Genomic DNA, 24,524 nt, shown 5'->3' with positions numbered 1-24,524 from the left:
AGACATCACCTGGACCCCAAAACAACAGCCGCAGCAACAGGGTGAGTAGAGGGAGTTAAAGCAGAGGGGGGCGCACTTAGGATGCCAGATGTTGCTGATGAGCCCTCTGGAGGTGTTGTGGGCCTGTCATCGAAACGCCTACAAAGGAAGGTGCCCACTTGATGACCCCAATGAAGCTTTGACCCCCCTCTATAACCAACCTCAAATATCCACCATGGCACCCTCCTAGAAACCCACAGCTGGCATGATCATCATCATTTACGTCATCTTAGGCAGTTGCAGGTCACAAGGGACTGTATCATCTAGTCCTAAAACGAAACTTATCAATACAAACAAAACTATGTGTCCGCAAGCCCTCCCAATTTCCCCTAGAAAGCAGCATCTCTTCATATTACTTTAGAGCACAAATTAAATACTAAGAACCAATCATAGCGAAGCAATTTTAAGAGTGAAATTATTATTGCCTGTCCACATTACCCGTTGCAATACCTTTGCAAGCTGTCAAAAGTTATACAATTTTTCCCTTAAATGTATATAACATCAAGAAAGATGGCATATTCACTAATCAAACAGGCAACATCTGCTTACACTAATAATCATCATGGAAAATTTTGTCTACTGCAAAGACATTATGCAATAAAGCCGCATTATCTCAACCTACACTTTGCCTGCATGGATTATTGATGAATGTATGGATGTGGCATCAGGCATCAGTGTTGTATCTGTTGATGACAAACATATGATGGCATCCTCTGTATCCCCTTTTCTGGCAATGGGGAGGGCAATGGCTGCACATTATCCATGTGTAACAGCCTCATTACAATGCACACATAAGCATAATTACCATAATAACACTAATGGACCAAGTTTCAGTGCCAAGTCAATGGCTTGTTTGCCTTGGAGAGGGCACGACGGCACAAAGCTATGGCAGTTGCCAATCGTAGTGAGTTCTGAATGAGTGTTACTTGGTTGGTTATTGTTTATTAGCAGGATAGCACTGAGTATATGACTCACTGGACAGAATACCAATAGAGACAAATTTGATGTAGAAGAGCAGTAATGACCATTAGGAAAACAGCTTTGACCTCTTCACTTTGGGGAAAAGCCGGTCTCATTCAATCATTATTTCTCTCCATTTCTGTTACCCCAGATGAATGAAGCAAATCGCTCAACTGCCAACAGTCACGGTCAAACTGGCAGTCCAATGAGAACTGAAATGCAATCCACTGCAGCTACGTATATTGATGAGGGACAGCAACAATGAACTTAAGTCAAAATATCTGCATTTTCTATGTAACCTTTTCCTACCTCGGGCTGCCCTTGCAAAATACATGCATTCATAAATACATATACAGGAAGGAAATGCCTGGACAGTAATGAGGAACACATGTTTAGAAAAAAACCCAACTGGGGCATCACACTATATTACTTATACTCTTCTTTAAGTCCTTTCTGGGATTTCTTCAACATATTAAAGCAGAAAATAAAAAGCCATTTATCATCTTTATAAATACCATATTTACAGTGTAAAGAGACTACACTCAGTTAAAAAAATTTTTTTTAAATTTACTTCCTAATGGGCTTTGCAGGTAACAATGGCAAACACTTTATCTTTCATGTCAGATTGTTATTTTCACCAAGTTTAACAGTAACCACGGGTTATCATACCTCTAGTCTATATCTACAGTAGGTGGCCTTTTAATCTTGGAAACAACTTTATTTATGCTATAAAGCCGATGTGAAAAGGTGTGACACAAAACTCATGGTAACTATGCACTGTGTGGATTGTATCCCCATTTACTGCTCAATTTAGACATCTGAAGAGGAGAAAAATTAATTAGGATGCAAAGGTCTGTTAGTGGTGGTTGCCCACATGACAACAGTAGCTGTGGGTTTTCATTAGACTTGGTCCAAAAGCTAATACTTCAAAGCTAGAAAAACAAAAGAGCCCTGACTCTGTTCTAATACCTTGTTTGGATCGCTGGCAGTAATGATCCACACACACTGGGAGTTACTCTCATACTGGATAGGGAAGTTAGGGGACGTAAAGGTCCCTGATGGTCCCTGTAGATTCGACCCACACGTTTTCACTGTAACAGTATAAAGATAAACATGAAGACACAGACAGATTCAAAACATCCTTGAACATTAAAAAAAATATAGAATACAGTGTACATAGTATAAATTCTCTACAAAACCTAGAGGTCAGTCCTAGGAATTTAAAATTCACAATAAATATTGATGCAAAGGGTGCTCGGAAGGCAGGGTAATAATTCCTGTATTACAACATGACAGAAAGGAAATGTATTGTTTGCACAAGTAGAGAGAAGGTCTATTAGCTGCATTTCCATTAATCAAATTCTAAAAGGTGCTCCAGGTATTATGAAACATAGAAAAACAGGCAGAGCATTTTGGAATTAAAAAGGAGAGTGCTGCAGCAGAGGCTTTCATACATAATTAACAGAAATGAACTTTCCTCTATCTGCATAGAGCCTATATCCAGAGGCACTGCCTTAATCAAACTGTTTTATTAGCTTTTCAGAAGCCTTACTCACCCTTGCAGACAGGTCTATGGTCGCTCCAAGCAGCGAAGACTTCGGCAACGCGCTGGCAGGTAATCGTTTTGGAACCCTGCAGCACATGGTCTTCATCACAGGTAAATTGAGCAGTTGCTCCGATACTGAGAAGATAATAAACACCATTAACGCCTGAAAAAAGCAATCAATCCCTCAAAAATTACTTTTGATGAAATATCAAATTCATCATTCATTTCATGTCATTCATTACAGGGTTACAGTGCACCAATATAACAAATTCAGTAGATGGATTGGAGAATGTGTTCATTTAATTTTTAGGAGGCCTCATTTTCCATACTTACAAATGTCCAATGTATAAAAAAAACAAAAAAAACAATGATGCTTTTTAATGCAGTGAGAAAATATTTTGCACATGGACAAAAAACACAATGATTTCTGTTCATATATTAGAGCTAGAAAAGCTAGCTAACAGAGTCCAGAGAAGAGTCATCTACATGGACATTTGCACGGACATTGAAACAACACTCAGTTGTACAGGGACCAAAGAGTGGACTTAACAGTGTAAGGTAACTAAATATCAGTGTGGAATGGTCTCAGTTTTAGAACTAGAGAAGGTTCTAAAGCTGCATGAATACACTCTGTACAATGCAAAACACAAACCAGAAGGTATTCAAAGTCTGCTAAATGTCAAAATTAATTTTCTGAAAGTGATACAGTATGTGTGCTATGGATAATATGCATATTATTAAGAGATAAACTACACTGCTTAGTATTAACAAGAAGAAGTAGTGTAACAAAGTTACTGGATGTCATAACACAGAAATGGGCTAGGAAGCACGTTTTCCTACTCCTCAACTCTCCTCGACAATAATCCGAGCTCCTTCACTTGAGCTACAGAAGCGGCAACTCACCTGAAGTCAGAGCCAATCCGCTTGCCATTCTCCGGCTCCCCTGGGTCAGGGCAGTAATTAGACACCTGTTTGATTCCTCCTTCATTCACTGGGTGAAAAAGAGAAGGACCAAGAACGCTGTGAGAGAGACACTCTAATTTTCAAAGCTTCGTACTTTCAGAAAACACCCGCTGCAGTGAAAAGCACTTGAACAGTAGATAAATCTGCCTGTTTGAATAGTCAATGGTTACGTTAGGTGACAGAATTTGGTTCCAGGAAATACAAATGTAGTTTAACAAATCAACTTCATCTCTCAATGTCAGAGACTTTCAACTGCCAGTTATTTGGCAGCGCTGTTGTGGATACACATTCATGTTTCGTGGTATCAGAGTGAGTGCCTATGGGTAAATGCAACTCTCTTACCTGAGCTAGACAAAATAAAGGGAAATGTATCTGGGCTCAGCAGGGACTAAGAGGATTAATTAACTTTCAACTATCATTTGCAGGAGCTACAATAATCACTCAGTGAGTCTCTCCATACATAACAATAGTTTAAGTACACTACACAAAGCCTTGTAGATATGTTTCACAGCCTTTACTACTGTAGGAACATAGAGAGGTGGCTTGGAAGTAAGAAAACAGTTTTTAACAGTCTCATCTCCCCCTCACGTTCTTCTCTGTAAATCAAAGACTGCATGCACTGGAAATGAAATTCATGAAATATGTAGTATCATAATTATCCTTAAGGTTTGCTGTAATATTTGCAATAAGACATCAACCCCCCCCCACACACACACACACACACACACACACACACACACACACACACACACACACACACAAAGACCCTTCCATTTTATCGCAAGAAGTTCTACCGGCATGTGTTTTCATCTTCGACTTCTTTCAGGAAGTTCATTAGCTTTGAAGTTAATTGTTGCGGGTTATAATACAGTTATGGGTTCAATTATATGCAATGAATCCACAAGGCATATAAAGCATTTCTTCACAGTCTTTTAAATGATATACAGTATTGTCTTGTGGAAAAGATTACAGCTCTTTGCATTATTCATGTCTCCATGCAATGCTGATTCTTTGACACATAAAGTAATAAAGATTACAACCTGTTATCACTGAAGTGTTTAGCACACTGTGGAGTTAAAGGGAATTGTGCTCCAGATTTACGTTAATGACAGAGCTCTGCAAGCAATTACAATGCATTCACTTTGGTCTGAGAGTACACAAATCATCAGTGTGAGTGGTCACTCAACCTTGACTACTGCTGTGTGTGTAGATCACACACTCCATGAACATAAGTCAATCTGATGTACCGCTTAATGCTACAGAGGGAGCTTTGAGCGTCTGAAACTGGTCAAATTTAAAGTTTTGCTGCAATACACATAACTATGCCTGATCTACCTGAGTTCATTTCTGTCAGGACAGGAAGTCCGAACAGCAGAGGAAATAGGGCATCAGAAAGAAAAAGAGACTGCACTTCTGCAAAATCTAGTACTGTAGCTTAATTCCTTCACCAAATGATGCAGCAAAAAAAAAGACAAGAAAAAACAAAGACCCCGAACGCAAGCCCTACATAAACAAAAAATCCAAACAATGAAAAGAGTTGCATAAGAAAAATAAAAGACTTACTCAAAGACAGTTTGTTAGTGTTGTCCTTTCCTGGTAATAATTTTACCCCTCTGGATTTAAGCTCTCCAGAGCTTTTCACTGGTCGAGAGCAATAGAAAGAGTTCATTAGATAAAAGAAGTTACAGTATTAGATGTGAGAAGATACAGTACAAGTGTTTCTTTCTCTGGATAATACTTGTTCCTATGAAGAACATCAACATGTAATTGCTACTGGTGTGCATTCTTTTTCAAAAGAAATGAGTTAAACGGCTCTGATGCATTCCTAAGGGTTACCTTGGCAATTCTATAAAACCTAAATTAGTTTTTCATGTTTATCTGTTCATATAACTCAGAGATATTAAACAGTGGATAGAAATTGATTGGTCAGAGCAGATTTAATGGTTATAGCTTGCAGGGGGAAATACCACGTGGAATCGAAGAGCAGCCCAAGGACTGCAATTCTACATATCTTAAGACAGTCTAATTAAACACAGCAGGGGCCAGATTGCACACAAAAACCAGGTGATGCGAGCAGCTGTCATAATTTTGAAGTATCAACTGAATAGCCAAAAGCAATGAATGGTGTAACAAGCAAAACAAGGCTATTTCAATTTGAACATTGGGACACTGCCTCCTTTTGAACTACACTGTCGGTCAACTAGTTAATTCAAGCTGTTATACACACAATTAGGATGCAAATCTATTTAGTGACCAGATAAGGTTATATGCTCAAAAGCATACTGCGTAATAAAACCCCTCAGTACTCGTCTTTGCTTTAAAAGTATCCGCCCTTTACATTAAAAATAAAAACATATAAAAGCTCAACCTCTGCACGACAATGCAATGCAATAGTTGAGAAATGTGATTTTTCATGCTATTGATTTTATGTCTTCATTTACAGTGAGTTGCTACACAAGCACGTTACTCAAAGTTTTTATAGAGCTGTTTACGGTGAAGTTGCAGGTTTCATATCTGGCTTGGAGCCAGGCTTTAAGTTTCTGTGATATAGTATATGCAGCACATACGCTGACTTTAAAGTCATGCCAGAGAACAATGTCAGGCTAATGGATTATTGAGCTGCCAGAGCTGAGTTTTTATAAGGGGAAAAGTATATACAGTATTTATCTCTCAAATATTTGATTAACAAAGCCCTTTGAAGTCAATGGTTTGAAGCAGAAAAAGCCTCCGTGCCCTCTACAGAGGGGGTATTAATCAAACTATTTAATATTCAGTTAAGAAAGATCAAAAACATGTTTTGTAATTACAGTGTGTTTTTCCTACGATGATCCCTTTTCGTTCAAGAAGGGGGCCCTCTATTACGATGTGCAAATTAAGTAATCATGTCTTACCTTGATACTGAGCCCTGAAGCCTTTGTGGCGGTGGTTGCTCTCTGTCACAAAATGCAGCCGTAGCCAGTTTTTGTTGCTGATGATGGGTGCTGGAATATTCATTCCAGTTAGCCTGAGTGGAAAGAGTCACAAATGAAAGAAAACACGTGTCATCCGTTTTAACTTTATGTCAACTACATAGCTTTTTGGTCATTGTAATTTTTATGTTGCCATAATTACCTAAAAACAGGAAAAACAGATAATTGAGTAAAATGAAGAACCTGGAAATGAAAACCTTGTAGATAAATATTAAGAAAAAAAACACCTTATTTTGACTCAGCAGGTTCTTGTTTGGGTTTGTGCTTGCATATATAAATGTGTGTGTGGGAAATGAGAAAACAACTAGTAACACAGAGAGAAAAAGTCTGTGCAGACATCTATCGTTGTGTGTGAGGTTGTCTCTGTCAACTCTGCGTGTGTTCAGACTACATCTGTTTTACTGTCTGTGTCGGTCTTTTAGATCAGAAGTTTTATTCAGCGTGTGGCCATAGCATCAGGGACGCTCTATAATTGTAGAGATTTAAAGCTGCCAGCGGCCTTCTCATTTGTCTGGCTAACCAGCTCTGCCTTTTTTTCTATTGCCTTGCAATCCCTGCACAATGCCCTGTCATACCACAGTCAATAGCGCACAATGCCATTATAGCTATTAAACAGAGGCTTGGGACAGGCTGAAAAGAAGCATGGTGCAGTTACGCCTTGTGTTCCCAAATTAGCTCAGGATAAAAAAAACAATGTGTTAACTTTTATTTTTGCTTGTGTGTATGTGTGTGTTCACATGTATGCATGTCTGTGTTACTGTGTGTCTTAAGATGTGCGTAGTCGTGTTTAAGGTTTGTTTTTCTATGTAATTTCTTTGGCATGATTTGGCATTTACTGCAGAGCTACCTAAGGGGCAGAAAGACAAAAGCAAAACGAAAAGAAAGGAAAGTGGCAGTCGGAGAAAGAGAAAGAGACAGGAAATGAGTGATAGCGAGAAACCAACAAGAGTGACAAAACGGTGACTTTTTCCCTTGGTGGTCATTGCAGATATAAGAAATACAATAGAGTCTACTTGACATTGGATTCCTGCTTAATTTTGATTACATATTACCTTTGTAACCGCAGAGACTAAAATATGTATATCAGGCAGATTAAAGACAGTTGCATGTTTTATTGTTAATTGGTTAGCAAACTAGATGTGATTTGTGAATACTGACATTTGTGTTCCAAATTATCAATCACAAGGGGAGATGATTGCAGCTCCTAAAAAGGGAACTAAAAGGTAATTGATTTTCACACAAAAGTTGACCTTTTCTGTCATTGCGTCACTGATAAAACGCTAATGACACCAATAGAAGGATAGAATGAAAAAGAGCAGCCGAACTATTTAGAGGAAACTGCCCACATGTTTCCTGCAGTGGAAGCGGCAAATTATCACAAGATTTCTGCTAGAAGTCTAAAAGAAAATGGATAGCGACAATAAAGCTGTACCCATCAGGAAGATGCTCAGATGCTCCAGGCAGCACAGGAGCGATGTTAGAAATTTAAGACCGGCGGAGGTGAATATACTGTTGTCACAACAGCAAAGTATGGCAGAGCAAGTGAAACATGATGTGCCATCAACAGTAAATAAAGCCTTAATGATAGCATACAGAGGAGTTACTCTAATGGTTATATTTGTATCAATGTGCAGAAAAATATTATATTAATTTATACACTAACAATATGCATGCAAAAATCTTCCAGGTACATGCAAGTTCAAAGTGAAGAAATATAAACTGAAGTGTGACATGGTGTCTGGGACGCCTGGCTTGCACAGCGGAAATACTCCCTCCAGCTACTGTACTCCTGGTAAGAGCAGATGCCCAGATGAACACAAATGTGCTCATAGGCTGGAAGCCAGCAGAGAAGGAAGACTTACTGCATCAGATGTGACCTGAGAAATTGGTGATTTGCATGCCAACATGTTCTCATGATTTCTTAGGTAAAGATATTAAATGTTGTATGTAAACTGTGCACCACGGTGACAAAGCAGCATGTCAGGGAAAATGTTCTATGACTAATAATAGAATATAGTATTTATTTCATTGTTTTGTTTCTCAAGTTGTCCTTGTATGTCCAGTTTGTGACTTTTAGCAGAAGCTGAATGGACAATTCACAAAATATTTATGCGTGTCACTGGTACTGGTCAAAGTAACTGTCATGGAAAAAAATACATTACTTGTGGAAAGTGGGCTGCCCAGTCTTCTTAAAATAGATAAGAGCAAGTGAGTCCTGTCTACTGTTTTCTTATTGTATCTCTTCTAGTGCATACTGAGTGACAAAGATGAGAAAGTCCAATTGGAAAAATGGATTCCTCACATAATGCACTGCCATTCTATCTCTACACTCACTTAGGCTGTCTATTTGTTCCTTCATAGATATGCAATATGGCTTTTCGGAGATTACTTCTTGGCATGAGTGGAGTGTTTTATTATGTGCTTGGTTTCATCCAAGTTTTAGAATGTATGCTTCATATCACTGATTTGGGGCGTCTCATGGACTAATGGTAGATTCTGACATAGGTTTGTAAGGCTCGTAGAATTCTCTGAGCGAAATGTGGCTAATTTGATAGGGTGAGGGGTTGAAGGGAGCATGGCAATCTCATCAAAATACCAACGTAATGAGTCCCAATGTGCAGGTACTGTGGCCAAACGTGGCCTTGAGGCCAGAGCGATAAGCTGAAATCTCTGGTGTCTCTACTTAGTTTCACACAGAGGCAGGTTATATGTAGGTGCACCCCAGATAATGAGCGATCAATTCAAATTTGTCAAAAAAAAGATAGGGCCAGGTTATTTTGTCTTTTCCTCCCACACGTATTCCATAAAATCTGACAAGAGGGAGTAATTGCTAGAATATTTTATGTGATAAGGAAGAAGCCGCTGCTCTCTATCCCTCATCAAGTTACTCCCTCTTCAGAGACTGTTCAGGAGATGCACTTATACTGCTTGGTGCTTGTGCTTGCTAGAAGCCAATCTACTGGGCTTCTGAAAACAGTGAGCCAGTCACTGTATACCCAGTAGCCTCTTACATTAATTGCCCTGGTGAAATACCTGGGTCAAGTGTCAATTCACATTCCTTCAATTAAACACTGCATTCTTCCGCCTCTAACCGCAGTGGAGCACAGCTTTTGGAGACAATCTGATGGGTTATATTTTGCCTGGGTAGATCAATAATAAATCCCAGAAAGAAGAAATTGAATCTAATACACATGATAATCTAACCAACGTTGGTAATTTAGCTGCGGGGTACCTCTTGCTCTCAACCTGCTTTGAATATTGTAATCTTCCTTTGACAACCATTTAGCCACTCTGTTGGAAAAGGATTGTTCATATTCAGTGAACCAAGCAAAATATTGCCAGATTGCTCAGCAAAGTAACAATCTATTCTCGACTCTCAGCTTTCTTAATATGTTTACAACATGCAGAATCAATGTTACAGTAGGTAATGAGAAGAATCTGCAAAAACATAACGGTAGAGAGAAAAGAATGAAAAAATAAAACATAAAATTTCTGATTAAATTTCATGGTATATAATGAAAACAGTGTATCTAATATCTGCAAAGCCTTTTAGGTTTTATGCTCTGTGTCCATATTTGAAATAATGAGTGACACGTAATCCACAGCTTGTTGTTTTTGCCCTTTGTGAACAGCGCTGTACAATCATAGGAAAGGTCACAGGAATAACAAAAAACTGTTTTTCTTGGTCTAGCCAGGCTCCACTGTTGGCTTTTGTCAAAGGAAACAGTTTTTTTTTGTCTATTTTCACAGTGATTGATGTGTAGCCTCACATCAAACTTCACCAGCGTGACAACAATGGAATCAATAAACTCATTTGCAGAGATCTGATAGAAATCTTCAGTTGATAAAAGGATAAAACCTGTTATGAGGTGTCAGCAAAACATATTTTCTTGCCCCATAGCCCTGGACCCATCAGGAATTGTTTTTTAGTATTTATAATTGTCTATCATTTACTTTCAGAAAACTTGCTCGCAAATCAATCCGTTGAAATTTACTAGATTTTCCATTTTGTAACAACTATTACAATTGCTGGAATAAATTAAACATTCAAATATAATTACATCTATGAGGAATATATTTGTTGATCTCATTATTAATTATATAAACAATACATTTCTGTGGACTGTACTGTCTTGTGAATTATACTGTGAATTATTTTGTAATTCTTATTCTCCAGCACTTTAGTTAATCATTCTGTCAGGGATAAAGGTTGCTTGATTTGCGACTAATTTTTTCCATCCATAGTTTTGTTCATGTTTATCACTTGATATCTATCTGTATTACCACAGGTTGAGAGGATAACAAGTTAAACTGGGTCATGCTTTACGCCTATTTGCCTGAAAAAGGCTAAGAGGAGATGTTAAATCTGACTGACTTCGAGATGCGAGGCTGTCAATCATCGTTAAGCAGCTCTAAACCTCAAGGGTAAATTGACAGTTTGCTTGTCTCTGCCTGCAACTGGTGTTATATGTTAGGATACTTGAAAGTTTAGCTGCCCATTGGCCTTGTACATGGTCATAGACACTCATAAAAAAAAAAAAAGAGGGGGAACGAGAGCAATGAATTTTATGGGCATGAGGGAATCGGTCGCCCTGAATCGTGTCTGTTTGCTTGTCTGTTTGTTTACCTGGCCGAGTTGAAGCCATCTCTCTAAAATTCTGGCCCCACTGCACTCAAGCTCACTGGGTCCCACTTGGATTGTAGGGCTTAAAATGATAACTCTGCCTAACAGCCTCTGACATTTGGTGACATATAATAACATCATCTTGGAGTTTCAAAGCATTCAAGTGATGCATGGTGACTTTTCATCATGCACATAAGTAAAACTCCTACACAGAGAGGCACTTGTTCTTAAACTGCTTTACCCGATAAATAAACACAGTATGTGTTTTTTTAACCTCTCCTTAGATGCTGGACTGCAAAAAAAAAAAAAATAAAAAAAAAATAAAAAAAAAAAACTTTACTGAAGGTGTCACATTTTTGTACCACATAGAAGTGTAGCCTAATAGCAGACTGGGTCATGGTAAATGTAAGTGATATACTAATATACATTTTTTATGTTAAAAACATTACTTACCCCTTAATCAAGTCTGAAGATAGCATGTTGGTGTGATTTATCTTTTAAACCTGTAGCCCTTCACACAAGGCTTAACATTTACAAGTTATTTGTAGTAAAAATTAATATTACAAACAGGAAACATAATTATGCAGTTCATGTGACCATGAAGCGCGTGAGAACATACTATTTAACAGAGGAAAATGTTACATCCCTGTTTTGCCAACAAAACTCATTGATGCCACGCCCTTCTACAAAGGGTAAGCAACATAATGTTTGTGCAAATATGCATAAATAGTAATAGAACTACCAAGTGTGCGCACTCGGTTGCCCTACTGAAACGGTGAAGGGAAAACGAATGGCAGCAGACTTTGCCAACTGCTTAACCACAACGGAAGGGATGGGGAAGTGTGTGTGTGTGTGTGTGTGTGTGTGTGTGTGTGTGTGTGTGTGTGTGTGTGTGTGTGTGTGTGTGTGTGTGTGTGTGTGTGTGTTTATTACCCACAGTCAGTGATGAAGCCACTCTGTCACACTCTTGGAAAGTAAATACAAAAATGTGCCTCCTTAAAGCCATTTGAATTTTGGGAGACAATTTGTGTTTGTAATGCATTTCATAGCACTCAGTTGTAATTTAGTTCAATCATGCATTTCATGTGTAATTCGAATTAGAATTTTTGACTGAATATTAAATATAGTATTTACATTATGTGCAGTTAATGTGTATAAGAATTTATAAGAAACAAGTTAATGGGAACTGCTCATAACTACTATGGTCGGTGTACAAATATATCTTTTAATTTGAGTTACATATATACATGCTTTTATTTTGAAGTCGCAAGGAAGTACCAGCCCAGAGTGCCTTGTTTTTTGTTCCTAGGTTTAGTGATATGTAAACAGGAGGTGCTGAGTCTGTTTGTGTGCTTTCTAATCAGAAGGCAAAATAAATAGAGATAAAATATAAGTAAATGTTTAACCGCTTAGAGCCATTTTTTGTTTAATCCTGTACAGGAGTAGACTCAAAACACAAAGCATATGCCACTGGGGCTCCCAGGCATTTTGACCGAGATGCATTTCTGTCAGTAAAAGAGTTAATTTTGGAGCTATTACACCTAAGAGAGGAGGGTTACCTGATGGGTCTGTCAAAACACATCGGTGTCATCCTATATCAACTCCCTGTCGCACTCTCTTTGGCTACGTCAACATACGCTACTTAGCAGTCATCGCCACACTCAGAGCACCTCTCCTTTTGACTCTATGTCTCCCACTGACACAGTGTCTGCCTCTCTCTCTCCCTCTAACTCCGGATGACAACTCTCAGGGACAACAAAGCTCATAGCTCAGTGATTGATTAGAGCTTCTTTCAGCCAATTATAATTAATGCCCGGCAGGATCACATAAACCTGGTGGATGCTCCCATTCACACAGGACATGGAGGAGATGGACAACCTTAGCTTCAAGGTTGGGGGTCAAACCCATTTCATATTTCCCTGTTTCAGTTGGGAGTGACTTCTACATCAAGCATATACAGAATATGCTGGAATGAAAAAAAGAGGTCAAGTCAAGTCGAGTGCATTTCTATTTATATGGCGCCAAATCACAACAGAAGTTTTCTCAAGGCTTTTTTCAAATAGAGCAGCCAACAATTCCCACCAAGAGCATGGTCATGGTGGAGAGAAAGGAATGGCTCGAGCCGTGCTTTCATTTCACAAAGACAGACAGCGCTAGTTGTGATAAATTCCAGGAATACCATATGTTTGACACACCAGTGCCACTGCTTCCCAAGGGAGCAGTACGTCAGTTACCAATGGTAAATATCCTGTGTTATAATAACATTAGCACCATGTAGGTAGACTTTGCAGGTTTTTCCTTTGAGTAAAAAACCCCAAATATAAACTGCGGTTAAATGCTGGAGTTTTTGAACACCTGAGTCCCATGGATGTCTTTTTCTTACTATGTTCGTAAAACTGCACATCTGTCTCAATTCAGGGGCCGCATCCTTTCGAAGGCTGCATTTTGTGTCACAGTGGTGCAACTGGGAATTCCATTTCTAAGGCTCCTTCAAATGTGGCTGAGAAATGCGTCCTTCATTTTCCTGACAACAAAGGAATCCAACAGGTGGATCTTGCACAGCTCAACCTATCCCAAAATTTATTATGTACCAGTGATTAATCACTTCCCAAAAAGAGAATAAGGCGAACTTGACAATTAAAAACAGCAGACGAGGATGAATAGGAATTTTCATTTCGGTTTGGCCTTCGTAGTCTATGCAACCTCGGAGGCCACGCCTTCGCAGACCATGTCGTTTAAAGGATGTTGTCACTGAGATGTGACACACGATGTGTGTCGAGCGAAAACAAACTCCGGGACACACTCTGGACGGCAAAAACAGAGACCTTTGGAAACGATGACTTGAAACACCCAGAGTTGCTCCCTGAATCATTATGGGAATCGATAGAACTGATAAAGGCATTGGTATCAATAAAATCCCATTCCAAGCATCTTAATTTGAATTTTACAATCACGTTCCTTCTCTGTGAATTGCTTTAATTTAAATCAGAACCACAAAGCATATTTAAAAATGTTTTCTGCACACAACTGTCTATGAAAATTCATTCAGAGGTTCTTTCTCATTACCGTATCTTCAAACACATGCAGCTGATGTTACAGTGCTACTCCTATGTGATATTACATGGTCACGCTCAACCATACATACTGAACCTTTGTTCCTTTGCATGCTTTAAGATCTCAGCAGGCAGGCCTCCTCGTTATCCAAAGAACTAAGACAGAATCCTAAGGCAATGCAGCCTTGTCTTACCAAGCCCCCACCCCTCTTTGGAATAAACTCAGAGCTGCCAACTCTCTTGTGATCAGATAAATCTAAAGAAGAAACTTATTTATTCTCTCTATGACTGCCCATTCTCTTCTGTTTTTGTTATGATTATACATACTGCTGTCTCTACGTTAGGATGCATAAATTACTCAGCTAGGCAGACTGGTTATATTACTGAGCCAAATGTAACCTTATTATTGGATTTTAACTACATGGTTAATTCATTATACTAATTATTACAATATACTGTTCATTTTTTGCAGTTGCTGTTTTTCTATCCTACAGCTCTTTGTTGCACCCCCAGCCATCAAAATGATCTCTTCGCATCTCTCTCCTTTTTTCTTATATGCTAAGCATAGAGTGTTTGGTCTGGGTTTGGAGCTGCAACTGTAGGCCGAGAAAGCCTGTTGTTGTTGCAGTTCACTACAGCATAACACTAAAAATCACTTTCTTGAGAGAATTTATTGCACATTTTCAAAAAACAAACCCGCACCTCCACTTATACAACCTCCTCTCACACCATTCTCACCTGTCTGTTAACACCCTGTCAACACTGTTCAACACACAAACGCAAACACACACATACCCACCTCCACTTGCATTAAAACTATTTATGTAACAGTTTAATGCTTATCTAATCAAATACAAACACTACCCTCAATCCTCCTCACAGCTCAACTCACCAGATGGTTGGCGGTTCTGATCCCTCTACTTCCAGATAATCCGACTTCTCCTCCATCTGAAATTCAGTGAACACCAGGGAGATGGTGTCCCCCGGATCTGCCAGGATGGTCCACTTACACTCCCCACTGCTGCCCAAGCCTCCAGCACCTCCACCTCCACCGGCGCCAGGGGAGTCACCGCTGGGGAAATCGAAGCTGGAGATGAGCCCGCTGGAGCCCCTCAGGGTGCCACCACACGTGTCCTCCGCTGTCAGTCACCGAAGAGAAAAGGAGGGTGGGGAGGGTGCACGGAGAACAGACACATAGTCTCTGGGTTATTTCAGAGATGTTATTCAAAGTTCAACATGGGGAAAAAAGTGGCTGCAGGCATAAAACATTTGTACCTGTCCCCTCAGATAAATGCAAACCAGAGACAGACCACTGTGGAAGCTGATGGTAGAGCTGCATAGGGCGTTTAAACACATTATTTTATTTGTTTTTGTCACATTTCCATAAGTTGTCAAGCCCAATATTTACAGCTACAATTATAGGATTGATAACACTACGAAACACAAGATTAAAAGGTTGCTTGTGTTTTCGTCACAATAGCAAGAATCATGAAGCATTCATACAAGTGACAATGGACAGAACCATTTACCAATTAACTGTGTACAAATTCTGTCACAGTTTTCTTCAGCAGTTTCTATGTGGGAGGAAAAGTCCTTACTCTCTCTTTTGAGCTTTTTTTCTCTTTCCCACAACATGATTCTTCCCTCCATCCAAGAGTCAGTAATTCATCATTATGTCCTCGGAGCCCCCTCATGTTTCAGGAAACAAACAAATGGTGATAAACAGGGCTTATAATGCTGTGAAATTGTATATTTTTTTTCCAGTGTGGGGAGCATGGCACGCCAGCTGAATGTTAATGCACTTTACCATAACAGTGGCTTGCTCTCTTTCACTCCACGTCCCTTTTCCCTTCTCTCCCCCACCCTTTCTAATATCTCTCCATCTCTCTCTCCATTCCTCTCTTCCGAGCCCTCTCAGATCTTTCTACTATTACTCACCAGCCTCCCCTCTATCCCTGTATTCGTTTTTCTCCCTTAAGAATTCTAATGATGGCAGGGCTTTCACAGTTTTCACATCATTTAAGACTAAAATGTGACACTCAGCTGTGCCAGCTGAAACCTTTGATGGCTCAGCGCTCCACTCAGGGCTGTCAGAGCTGCCAGCCTTGGAACATTCCTGTGTGCTGCATTACACGATTGGTCAAGGAACAAGGAAGCGGATGTATGAAATTCAAAAGAAGATACAGAAAAAGAAGGAGAAGATGGGAGAGCAGGAGCTGCTAGTTGGCTTGATCCATGTCCTTTGACACATTAGCGGAAGCATAGGAATTCATCAAAGTCTTTTTTAGGAAGGGCAGAGATGGCAAAATGATACAGTGTGAGACATGATGTCCACACATATATGATTCATATCAAGGGCAGACTCTCACTTGTAGACTACATCAAGGGCAGGCTTTCATTTGTTGGATGCCTGCAGCTTTGTAACAACAAAACCATGTGGAGTCACGATTTGCTTCTGATTTAAATTATCACAGTCTTCACCACAAAAACCTATCCTGAGAATTATATATCCCATCAATGCCTTTAAGATGACATTTTAAAGAGTGCCAAGCAGATCTGTAGAGTAATTGGCTGAAATTAAATTGATATTAAAATGCTGCAGAGAAGCAATAGAAACTTTTTAACTTCATGACAGACAGGAGGGCAGCATGAAGTGTCCTGAGTGTAGGTAATGGAGGAGGCAAGTGTAGGATATTAGACAGATAAGACAAAAGCTAGAATTACCGACTCACTGTTGTATGTCCCCACCATCCAGTCAAGTTTGCAGTTTATATCCATGTCTGTCCAGACTCATGTAATATATGTAGTGAATACTTTGACGGAACTTAATAAAAAGGGATTACATGTATTTAATTAGTGTAAGAATTCTTGAGTTATGGCCAAAACCGTGTGTTGTGATGTCACAGCGACCTTGACGTTTGACCACCAAAATCTAATCAGTTCATCCTCGAGTCCAAGAGAATGTTTGAAGAAATTCTTGCAAGGCATTCCTGAGGTATCGTGTACGTGAGAAAGGGACCGACGGATAGACAACCTGAAAACATAATGCCTCCGGCTGTGGCTGTCACCAGCGCAGATGCATAGAAATAAGTGGAAGGAAAAGAGACAAGGGGAGAGCAAATCAAGAGTGAGAGGAAAAAGTGATACAGAAAATAATGAGGGAAAAACTGGAATTTCATAAGAGACAAAAGAGACAGAAGAGAGATAAAAGGAATGGAAAAGAAAATAAATAAAATGTCAGGGGGGAAATTCTGCAGGTAAGCCGAAACACAAACACCTTTCCAGGTAGGAGCCATGCTCATCTATAAGTGGCTCTTCAAGCTCGAGTCATCCTGTGTAAATGGTCGCAAATATCACCTGCTTTGCACCCTGAAGTACAAGTCTTAAGCTCCTATAATTCATTCAGAGATTAAATGCCTCAATACCTAATTTTCAGCCTACTAAAATCCTGAATAGTCATTCCCCACTGATAGTGTCATGATACCAGAATTTGGATTTTCATACCAAGTTGAAAAAAATAAAAATCACATTTTTGACAACTGCTTATACTCTCCCTGTTTTAAAGCAAAATTCCATCTTGACGATTATGAGTATGTAATCTAGTTTGATTATGAGTTGTGCTGGAAATATTCTAATGTATTCAATACTGAATTTTATCAATTTCAGTCACTGTTGAAACACCAAAATTCAAGTATTCAGTATTATAATTCAATCATTATTTAATCGCCGTTCTTTTTTCTTTACCTTGCACTTCTCTATCATAAATGTAATACAAAAACTAACCAAATCAGCTTCACACAACAAAGTAGAGTGAAGCTGTATACTCTCAATAAATTCTATTTTCATGAGATATGTACCTGGACATTGTAACATTCATGAGGGTAGGATTTATTTTAGGTCTGTTGTGTTCGACTCCATTAGTTTTAGCTGTACCTAATAAACTGGCAACAGAGTGTACAATACCTATTTGTTGGTAATATCATTGTCTGATTTGCTTCCATCAGACGTAATTGTTTTTAATCAGTAAATACATTCAGATATTTGACAATGACGGTTTTTTTCAATATGCATATCACTCCTTTTTTCCTAGCTAACTTGGCATGTATGTTATCCACCAAACAGTGTCTATTTTAAAATAAGTAACATTTTTATTTGAATTACCATTAAATGATGAGTGGATGATGGAAGTTAGGTGAAATCATGCTGCAGGTCTGGTATTAAAACTGTCCGGCAACACATCAGATGTTCTATTACTGAATCAGTCTGACTCAAACAGTATTTCATTTATTCCAGCCTGGTAGGCTTCTCAAAGCTAACATCTGATTTGGTCAGTAACTGCCAGAGCTGCTCAGACTGCTCAGACTGGTGTAACTGCAGTGGTGCTGTTTTATGAGAAGTAGGATGAACTGACTGTTTTATTTATTTATTTTTCTTCATCTACTCTCTGAATCATCATCATCATCCAAGTAAAACAGACAATACACTTGTTGTGGTTGCACATGCGACTAGGTTTGGGGTGGTAACTGTGGTGCTTCTTCTAAAGAAAGGTCCAACAGACCAGATTATGGAGAACATGTTTCTGATTTCCACTGTCAACAATACATTTTGTTCCTGGGGCAACACCTAAAATCCTTCATAGCTTTCAAACACTCACTGTAATGAAACAATCTAAAAGCAAAAGTCTTATCAGATGGGGGTCCATAATTTGTGTCAGTTTGGGTATATAGTGCAACTGTCAGTGAGAATTACAGTGCCACCACTATGTTTCGACATGAAACAGTAAAATAGTAAGCAAATTTGGATACAAAAAAAAAAAACATATATATTATGAGCATGTAGTCAATGTTACCACTAGTAACCACTGACACCAACAAAACAAAGATCTTTGTCGATTAAGAAACACAACAGTGGTCTAACAGGACAGACTCAAACTTAACAGCTTTGATATCTATCTGACTAGTCTGATCAACAAGTGGACTGAGACTTATTAGCAGCCAAAAAGAAAAAGCATGGCAGTTTTTTAATGACATGTTAACAGGGAATCCAAACTAAAATTCAATGTTTACTGGTTTGTGTACTATGGATTAATCACCAATATTTCAGCACAGGGCTTCCTAAAAGGCTTGAGATCGATTTCCACAACCACATTTAATGAAAATAACCTCACTTATGACTGATTAATATGTCCGCAGTTGTAGCCAATTAAATTGCACAGGAAAATTAGTTAGATGCTTGGGAACAGTTCATTATTGTACATAAGTACTGAGACAGGTTTCTTAGCCGTTTCTTTGAGAAGCATCCATGTATGGTACTGTAAATCATGCACCAGTAAACTGCTGTCTGAGGCTCAAAAAATGCTTTGCAGCTTGAGAATTTTAAATGGCTTCAGCTGGATAATGCCTTACAGGTTCCATGTATATTATATATATATCCACATGCAGTGTTTCATTTGGGTTTGGGTTGCAGGTGCAGTTTACCAGGTTTAGTTACATAAAAGAGGAAACTGAATGCTGGGCAATGTGTTCCTTAGCAAATCATTAGAGCATGCTCTGGATTTAGAGGGAGTATCTGTCTCTTTTAAAAACGGTGGCAGTGTTAAAAAAAAAAAAAAAAAAAAAAAAAAAAAAAAAAGATGGTGGTGAGGATTAGGACTGCTTTAGCTGAGCTCATTTACATCCCCAGCATCAGCAATCTAATGCTACTTGAGGAGGGATTAAGCCTCTCTCCCCTTGACTTTGATCAGATATACAACACTTGTCTTTCTACTTAGAAATATTCACCCCCAAGGATAGAAGGGAAGGAACTCATGTATAATTTTCTACACTACCTCAGGTTTTTCCTTTGTAATAATCCCTGTGTTAATGCAAAGGCAGTGACTATGTCTACAGTAAGTCCCTCATTTGTGGAGCCACAAGTCATGTTAAACATTGATAGGGTTGAGGAATGGTACGGAGATCTGTAATGGGTGCAGTATTTCTGGTGATCATTTCACCATAGTGACCATCTCTCCATAATTTCGGAGCCTGGAAGACGATGATGATTCAGTGAGAGATAAGGTACCACAGCACCAATCAGAATGATACATTACAGTAAGTTATTTGATCATTTCTGTTTTATAAAATATGGAAAGATCCTCACAACATATTATTCTACTGAAATCAATGAATACTGAATATGGAGTTTTGCACTGGTAACTTAATTCTTAAGACAAATGCTTTAAAATGGTCGCCTGTTTTCACACTTGTGAATTTAATTTAAAGGATTTCTAGAACTAGCTTGATGAAAACACTCAGGTATTTTCATATCAGCTCTATCTTTGGAGAACAACTCAGCACTCACTTGGACAAAAACATTTTGCCATTGGCAAGTGGGCAAGTCAAAGTTTCAGATTTTAAATCTCAATTTGTGTAGTAACGAGTTGAAAAGGCATTGCAGAGAGGACTGTGCGCTTAGTCCAGTCACACTACTGAGCATGGAAATGTTTTAAGACTCAAGGATTTTCTGTGGCCTAATTTTCTTATTCTGTTGGACAGTGGCTGGCAGCAAGAATGACAGTGTATCAATAGACCATATTCTCATGTTACCACACTGTCCCTGTTTGCTGTCTCGCTGCCTGGTTTAATGAATGTCCAGAGACAATTTAGATGGAAGGAATCGAAACGGGCTCCTGTGAGAGGCAGCAGCAACTCACAATTAGAATAGCCATTAATTCTCCATCTCACTGCCTTTCTGCTTGGATTTGATTCTGTCTGGTTCTTTGCGTTTGGTCTTTGAGTCTCTTTTACTCTACACTTATGGTGTAAACTTATATCTATATCATGTTTATGGTTGATGTAAATGGGTTAACACCTGGCCTTATGTTAGCTTCACAGTAACTCAAGTACACTACATAGTTACTACAGAATTATCACAGGATTCCTATTACCCTGACAGCTACTCCAAGCCACATAAATCCGCTTTTCTCAATAACAGACATAATTAAACCTCATGGTTTTGTGTAGGTTGTTTCATAGACGGACAAACTAAGGGGGAACAAAATGCTAACTTACACCACTTCATCCGTACCGACTTTCACGCTCGGCCTCCAGGGTAAACACTGCGGTGAACATTTTTAATTGAATGAAAGTTGACAACTCTGTCCGACAAAGATCTTTATGTCTGATAATTCCACGGATTAGTAATGACGTTTAATATTGGTCAAACTTGGGTTCTACACAGCTTCATTATCAAACAGTGTTTGTATGTCTTCCTGCACTCTCTTTTTCCTCCTCTATCCATCTGTCTGTCAGTCCTACACACACGGGGGACTTTGGAAGTCACATGGGGATAGAGAAGAGAACTGGGGAGAGATGAAAAGGAGTCAGATAGTAACAAAAGGAGGTGACTGGACAAGCGACTAAGGTGTTGGGAGACAGTGGGGGGTGGACAGTGGATTGGGAAAAGATTTTGTGTTGCTGTGTGTTTAGTGTGAAACACTTGGTGATGAGCAGAAAGGGCAGGTTCTCTGAGGAAATAAGATCAAAGGACCATCTGCCCACATACAGGAGCCGGGCCGGATTCACACGAGAGAGAGAGAGAGAGGCTCAAGCAGTGGCCAGGCCTGAAAAGGAGTGATGTTTCTGGCCTCTGGCAATAGAGGCTAACACCATCCTTAAATGGAGAGGGGCCCTCCATCTGCAGCTTTTTTGTTTCCTCCAAGCTTGCCATTTCTCAACCATATGCGGAACCATTTTCTTTTCGCTGTGCCTTGCATTATAGAATGAGTTGGCATGAGAAAATTTGCTCTGCTGGCTTTGGGATTGCTTAGGATTGTATATAAAGATGGGAGGGGGGAGAACTTTGACTCTTTTCGAGTATATACTATTTCTTGTTTGGATGACTTTGCACATCTGAGACCTAGTAGTCTGAGAAAAAGAAAAAGCAAGAAAATGTAAAAAATCTAAGTAAGATATGCAGTTGTTCCCTGCTTTTCATCTCAATAAATAAAACTATGAGTCAGAACTGCTTAAGTAAAGACAAGACAAAGTACACACAGGCCTATTCCATATATTTCTATAGTGAGAAACTCATTTTTGATTCAGTAAATAATTGTAAGGTAAGTTAAAGTTTATAAGGTAATTTATCTTTATAGTAATACATTTTTTTATTATTACTATAAAGCTGTATGAGGCAAACTGTTGGATTGGAAGGAAATGATCTGTATGCCAGAACAGCTTTCAATCATTATCCTTCTGAGCTTTTGCCTAATGTTAGTTTATTTGTCCTTGTGGTACTGAAGTGGTGGCTGTCTCTAAAAATAACAGCAGCACTTACTGGATGGTGTTTTGGGCTAAAGGGAGGTTTAAGTTTGGTGCTATATTATTAAAACCTAAAGCATTTAAAAATCCCAGACTTGTAAAATGCTGCATCTCCTATCTGCAACAGAGAATTTTCACTAATGGATACATCATTGATCAAAACTAATTATTTCATCTTTCACATTCATGTGCCACAAGGTTAGCAGTCAAAACCATCTATTTCTACCAGCAAAATCCATCCCAGTATATTCAACCTGCCAGGCAAGAGAAAAAAAAAAAAAGGTACGCAGTAAATACTACAGTTACACAAGTCTCAGATATGACTGAATCATGTTACATTTTCATTTCAAATCATCCAGACTACCACAATGGTCTTCCAACCTGTTGTGCATATGTTCAGGCTGCCTAAACATATGTTCAGGGTGGACTTATTTTTTACTGTCTGACACTTTTGTACAGAGAGAACAGATGTGGTGTGCCTTTAGTCTTGTAGCTTGTGTAAGCTAGTGTTGCTACCCATGCAATCTGGAAGGCAAGGTGACACACTTCACTGAGGCAGCAGGGCTAACACGTCATCAAATCCCAAAAATTCCATATTTTGTTAAGTTCGGATCAGGGAGACCTGTACACATTCCAAAGAAGAGGTGCCCAAGTCTCCAGTAGAGTCACAGCACAGCAATGGAAATGGAGAAAAACTAAAGCAGAAATGGAGCAGAAAAATCTAGTAGATGTGCAACTCATGCTTACAGCATTAATGTATTTAAGCTATCTCCTCTACAGGCATAAATATTTAATTAACCTTTCAAGCCACTGAGGCTCTAATCAACTTCTGCAACATGATTAAAATCATTCCATCCCATCAGATTAAAAATATATTTATATATCTAATGAAGACTTGTACCACATTTTACTGCATCTGTGGCACAGGCCAGTCATACAGCCATCAAACTGTCAATCACTGAAAAGCAATTAACTTTAAGCAATTCATGGAAATCAAATGACAAGAGGTGAAGACAAACCAGTCACCTGCTAAAATATGTAGATAACATCATGTATTGTCCATGATCCCGTTTAATGACATTGTACAGCCAGGAGAAAAATGGGATTAAAAAAAGCAGCAGTCATCACATGCAATTAAAATGATGCATAAACTAACTAATTTCAGTAATAAAACATCCTCACCTCTGCAGATTGGCACAGGAAAGTCCCAAACCGACACACCGGCTGCATTGTTGACACAGGTGAGGAGTGAATGTCCGTCTAGGACATAGCCGGTGACGCAGCGGTAGCGGATCTTGTCACCTACGTTGAACTGAGTTCCATTCAGTATGCCTTTGGGTGGGACCCCGGGGTTTCCACATGAACTGCTTCTCAGCTCTGGAAAATGGAAAGAAAGGAATAGTGAAGAATAACAATGTGTTGCTATATAAGATATATACCTGTGTTCCTTAATTTTGTCTCTAGTCATACATGCAAAGCCATTAAGTTTGATTTTCATCATTTTGGTTGCCTAAAATTTCTATGCTACATATGATTTTGTTGATCCTGACTTAAGTACAAGAGTCTACATATACTGTTAATAGCTATGTCAATGCAAGTCTGAATGTTATGCCATTGCTACTCAGATGCCTAGTTATGACTTAAGAGCTGCAATTAATATGAGACGATAAAATTTACTGCCCAAGGAGTACTGAAATACTGTCTCTTTATGTTAAGAGTTCACTAAATAACACATCTGTAGCTGGAAGCAGCAATGAGGTGCAGAGAAAAGCAAGTAAATTAGCACAATGTACAAAGAAAAAAGCCTAAATGAAAAAAAGATTGCAGGAAGACACGAAAGAAGAAGCTACAGCTGCAGACTATACAGTAATATAAGGAGCAATTCTAATCATTTTCATAAATTCAAGGGTGAAAAAACAAAAAAACATCACAGCACTGAATGTGAACCAGACTCTCAAGAGTATCTATTGTTAATGACACATGTCAAATGACCTCTGGTGACATGGATCCCTTAAAATGTTACTTAAATTACTTGCTGATTGCCTTCCATTTACATTCCTAAACAACTCCCAT

The 24,524-nt window shown here is 38.9% G+C and overlaps 1 protein-coding gene across 1 annotated transcript in view; it reads right to left on the bottom strand.

Annotated features, from left to right (window-relative positions):
- Positions 1–24,524, bottom strand: part of csmd3 (CUB and Sushi multiple domains 3) — a 216,856-nt gene that overhangs the window by 143,708 nt on the left and 48,624 nt on the right. Inside the window, exons 4-10 of the mRNA XM_022753266.1 lie at positions 23,634–23,828; positions 15,047–15,293; positions 6,400–6,512; positions 5,072–5,149; positions 3,449–3,536; positions 2,556–2,680; positions 1,969–2,090 (exon numbers count right to left, since the gene is read on the bottom strand). Coding sequence (XP_022608987.1) covers positions 1,969–2,090; positions 2,556–2,680; positions 3,449–3,536; positions 5,072–5,149; positions 6,400–6,512; positions 15,047–15,293; positions 23,634–23,828 — 968 coding nt within the window. The remainder of the gene's footprint in view (positions 1–1,968; positions 2,091–2,555; positions 2,681–3,448; positions 3,537–5,071; positions 5,150–6,399; positions 6,513–15,046; positions 15,294–23,633; positions 23,829–24,524) is intronic.

This window comes from Seriola dumerili, unplaced genomic scaffold (assembly GCF_002260705.1).
Source record: "Seriola dumerili isolate Sdu_G_001 unplaced genomic scaffold, Sdu_1.0 BDQW01000191.1, whole genome shotgun sequence".
NCBI lineage: Eukaryota > Metazoa > Chordata > Actinopteri > Carangiformes > Carangidae > Seriola > Seriola dumerili.
The sequence above is the reverse complement of the archived record's forward strand: the minus strand, read 5'-3'. Positions and strand labels throughout refer to the sequence as shown.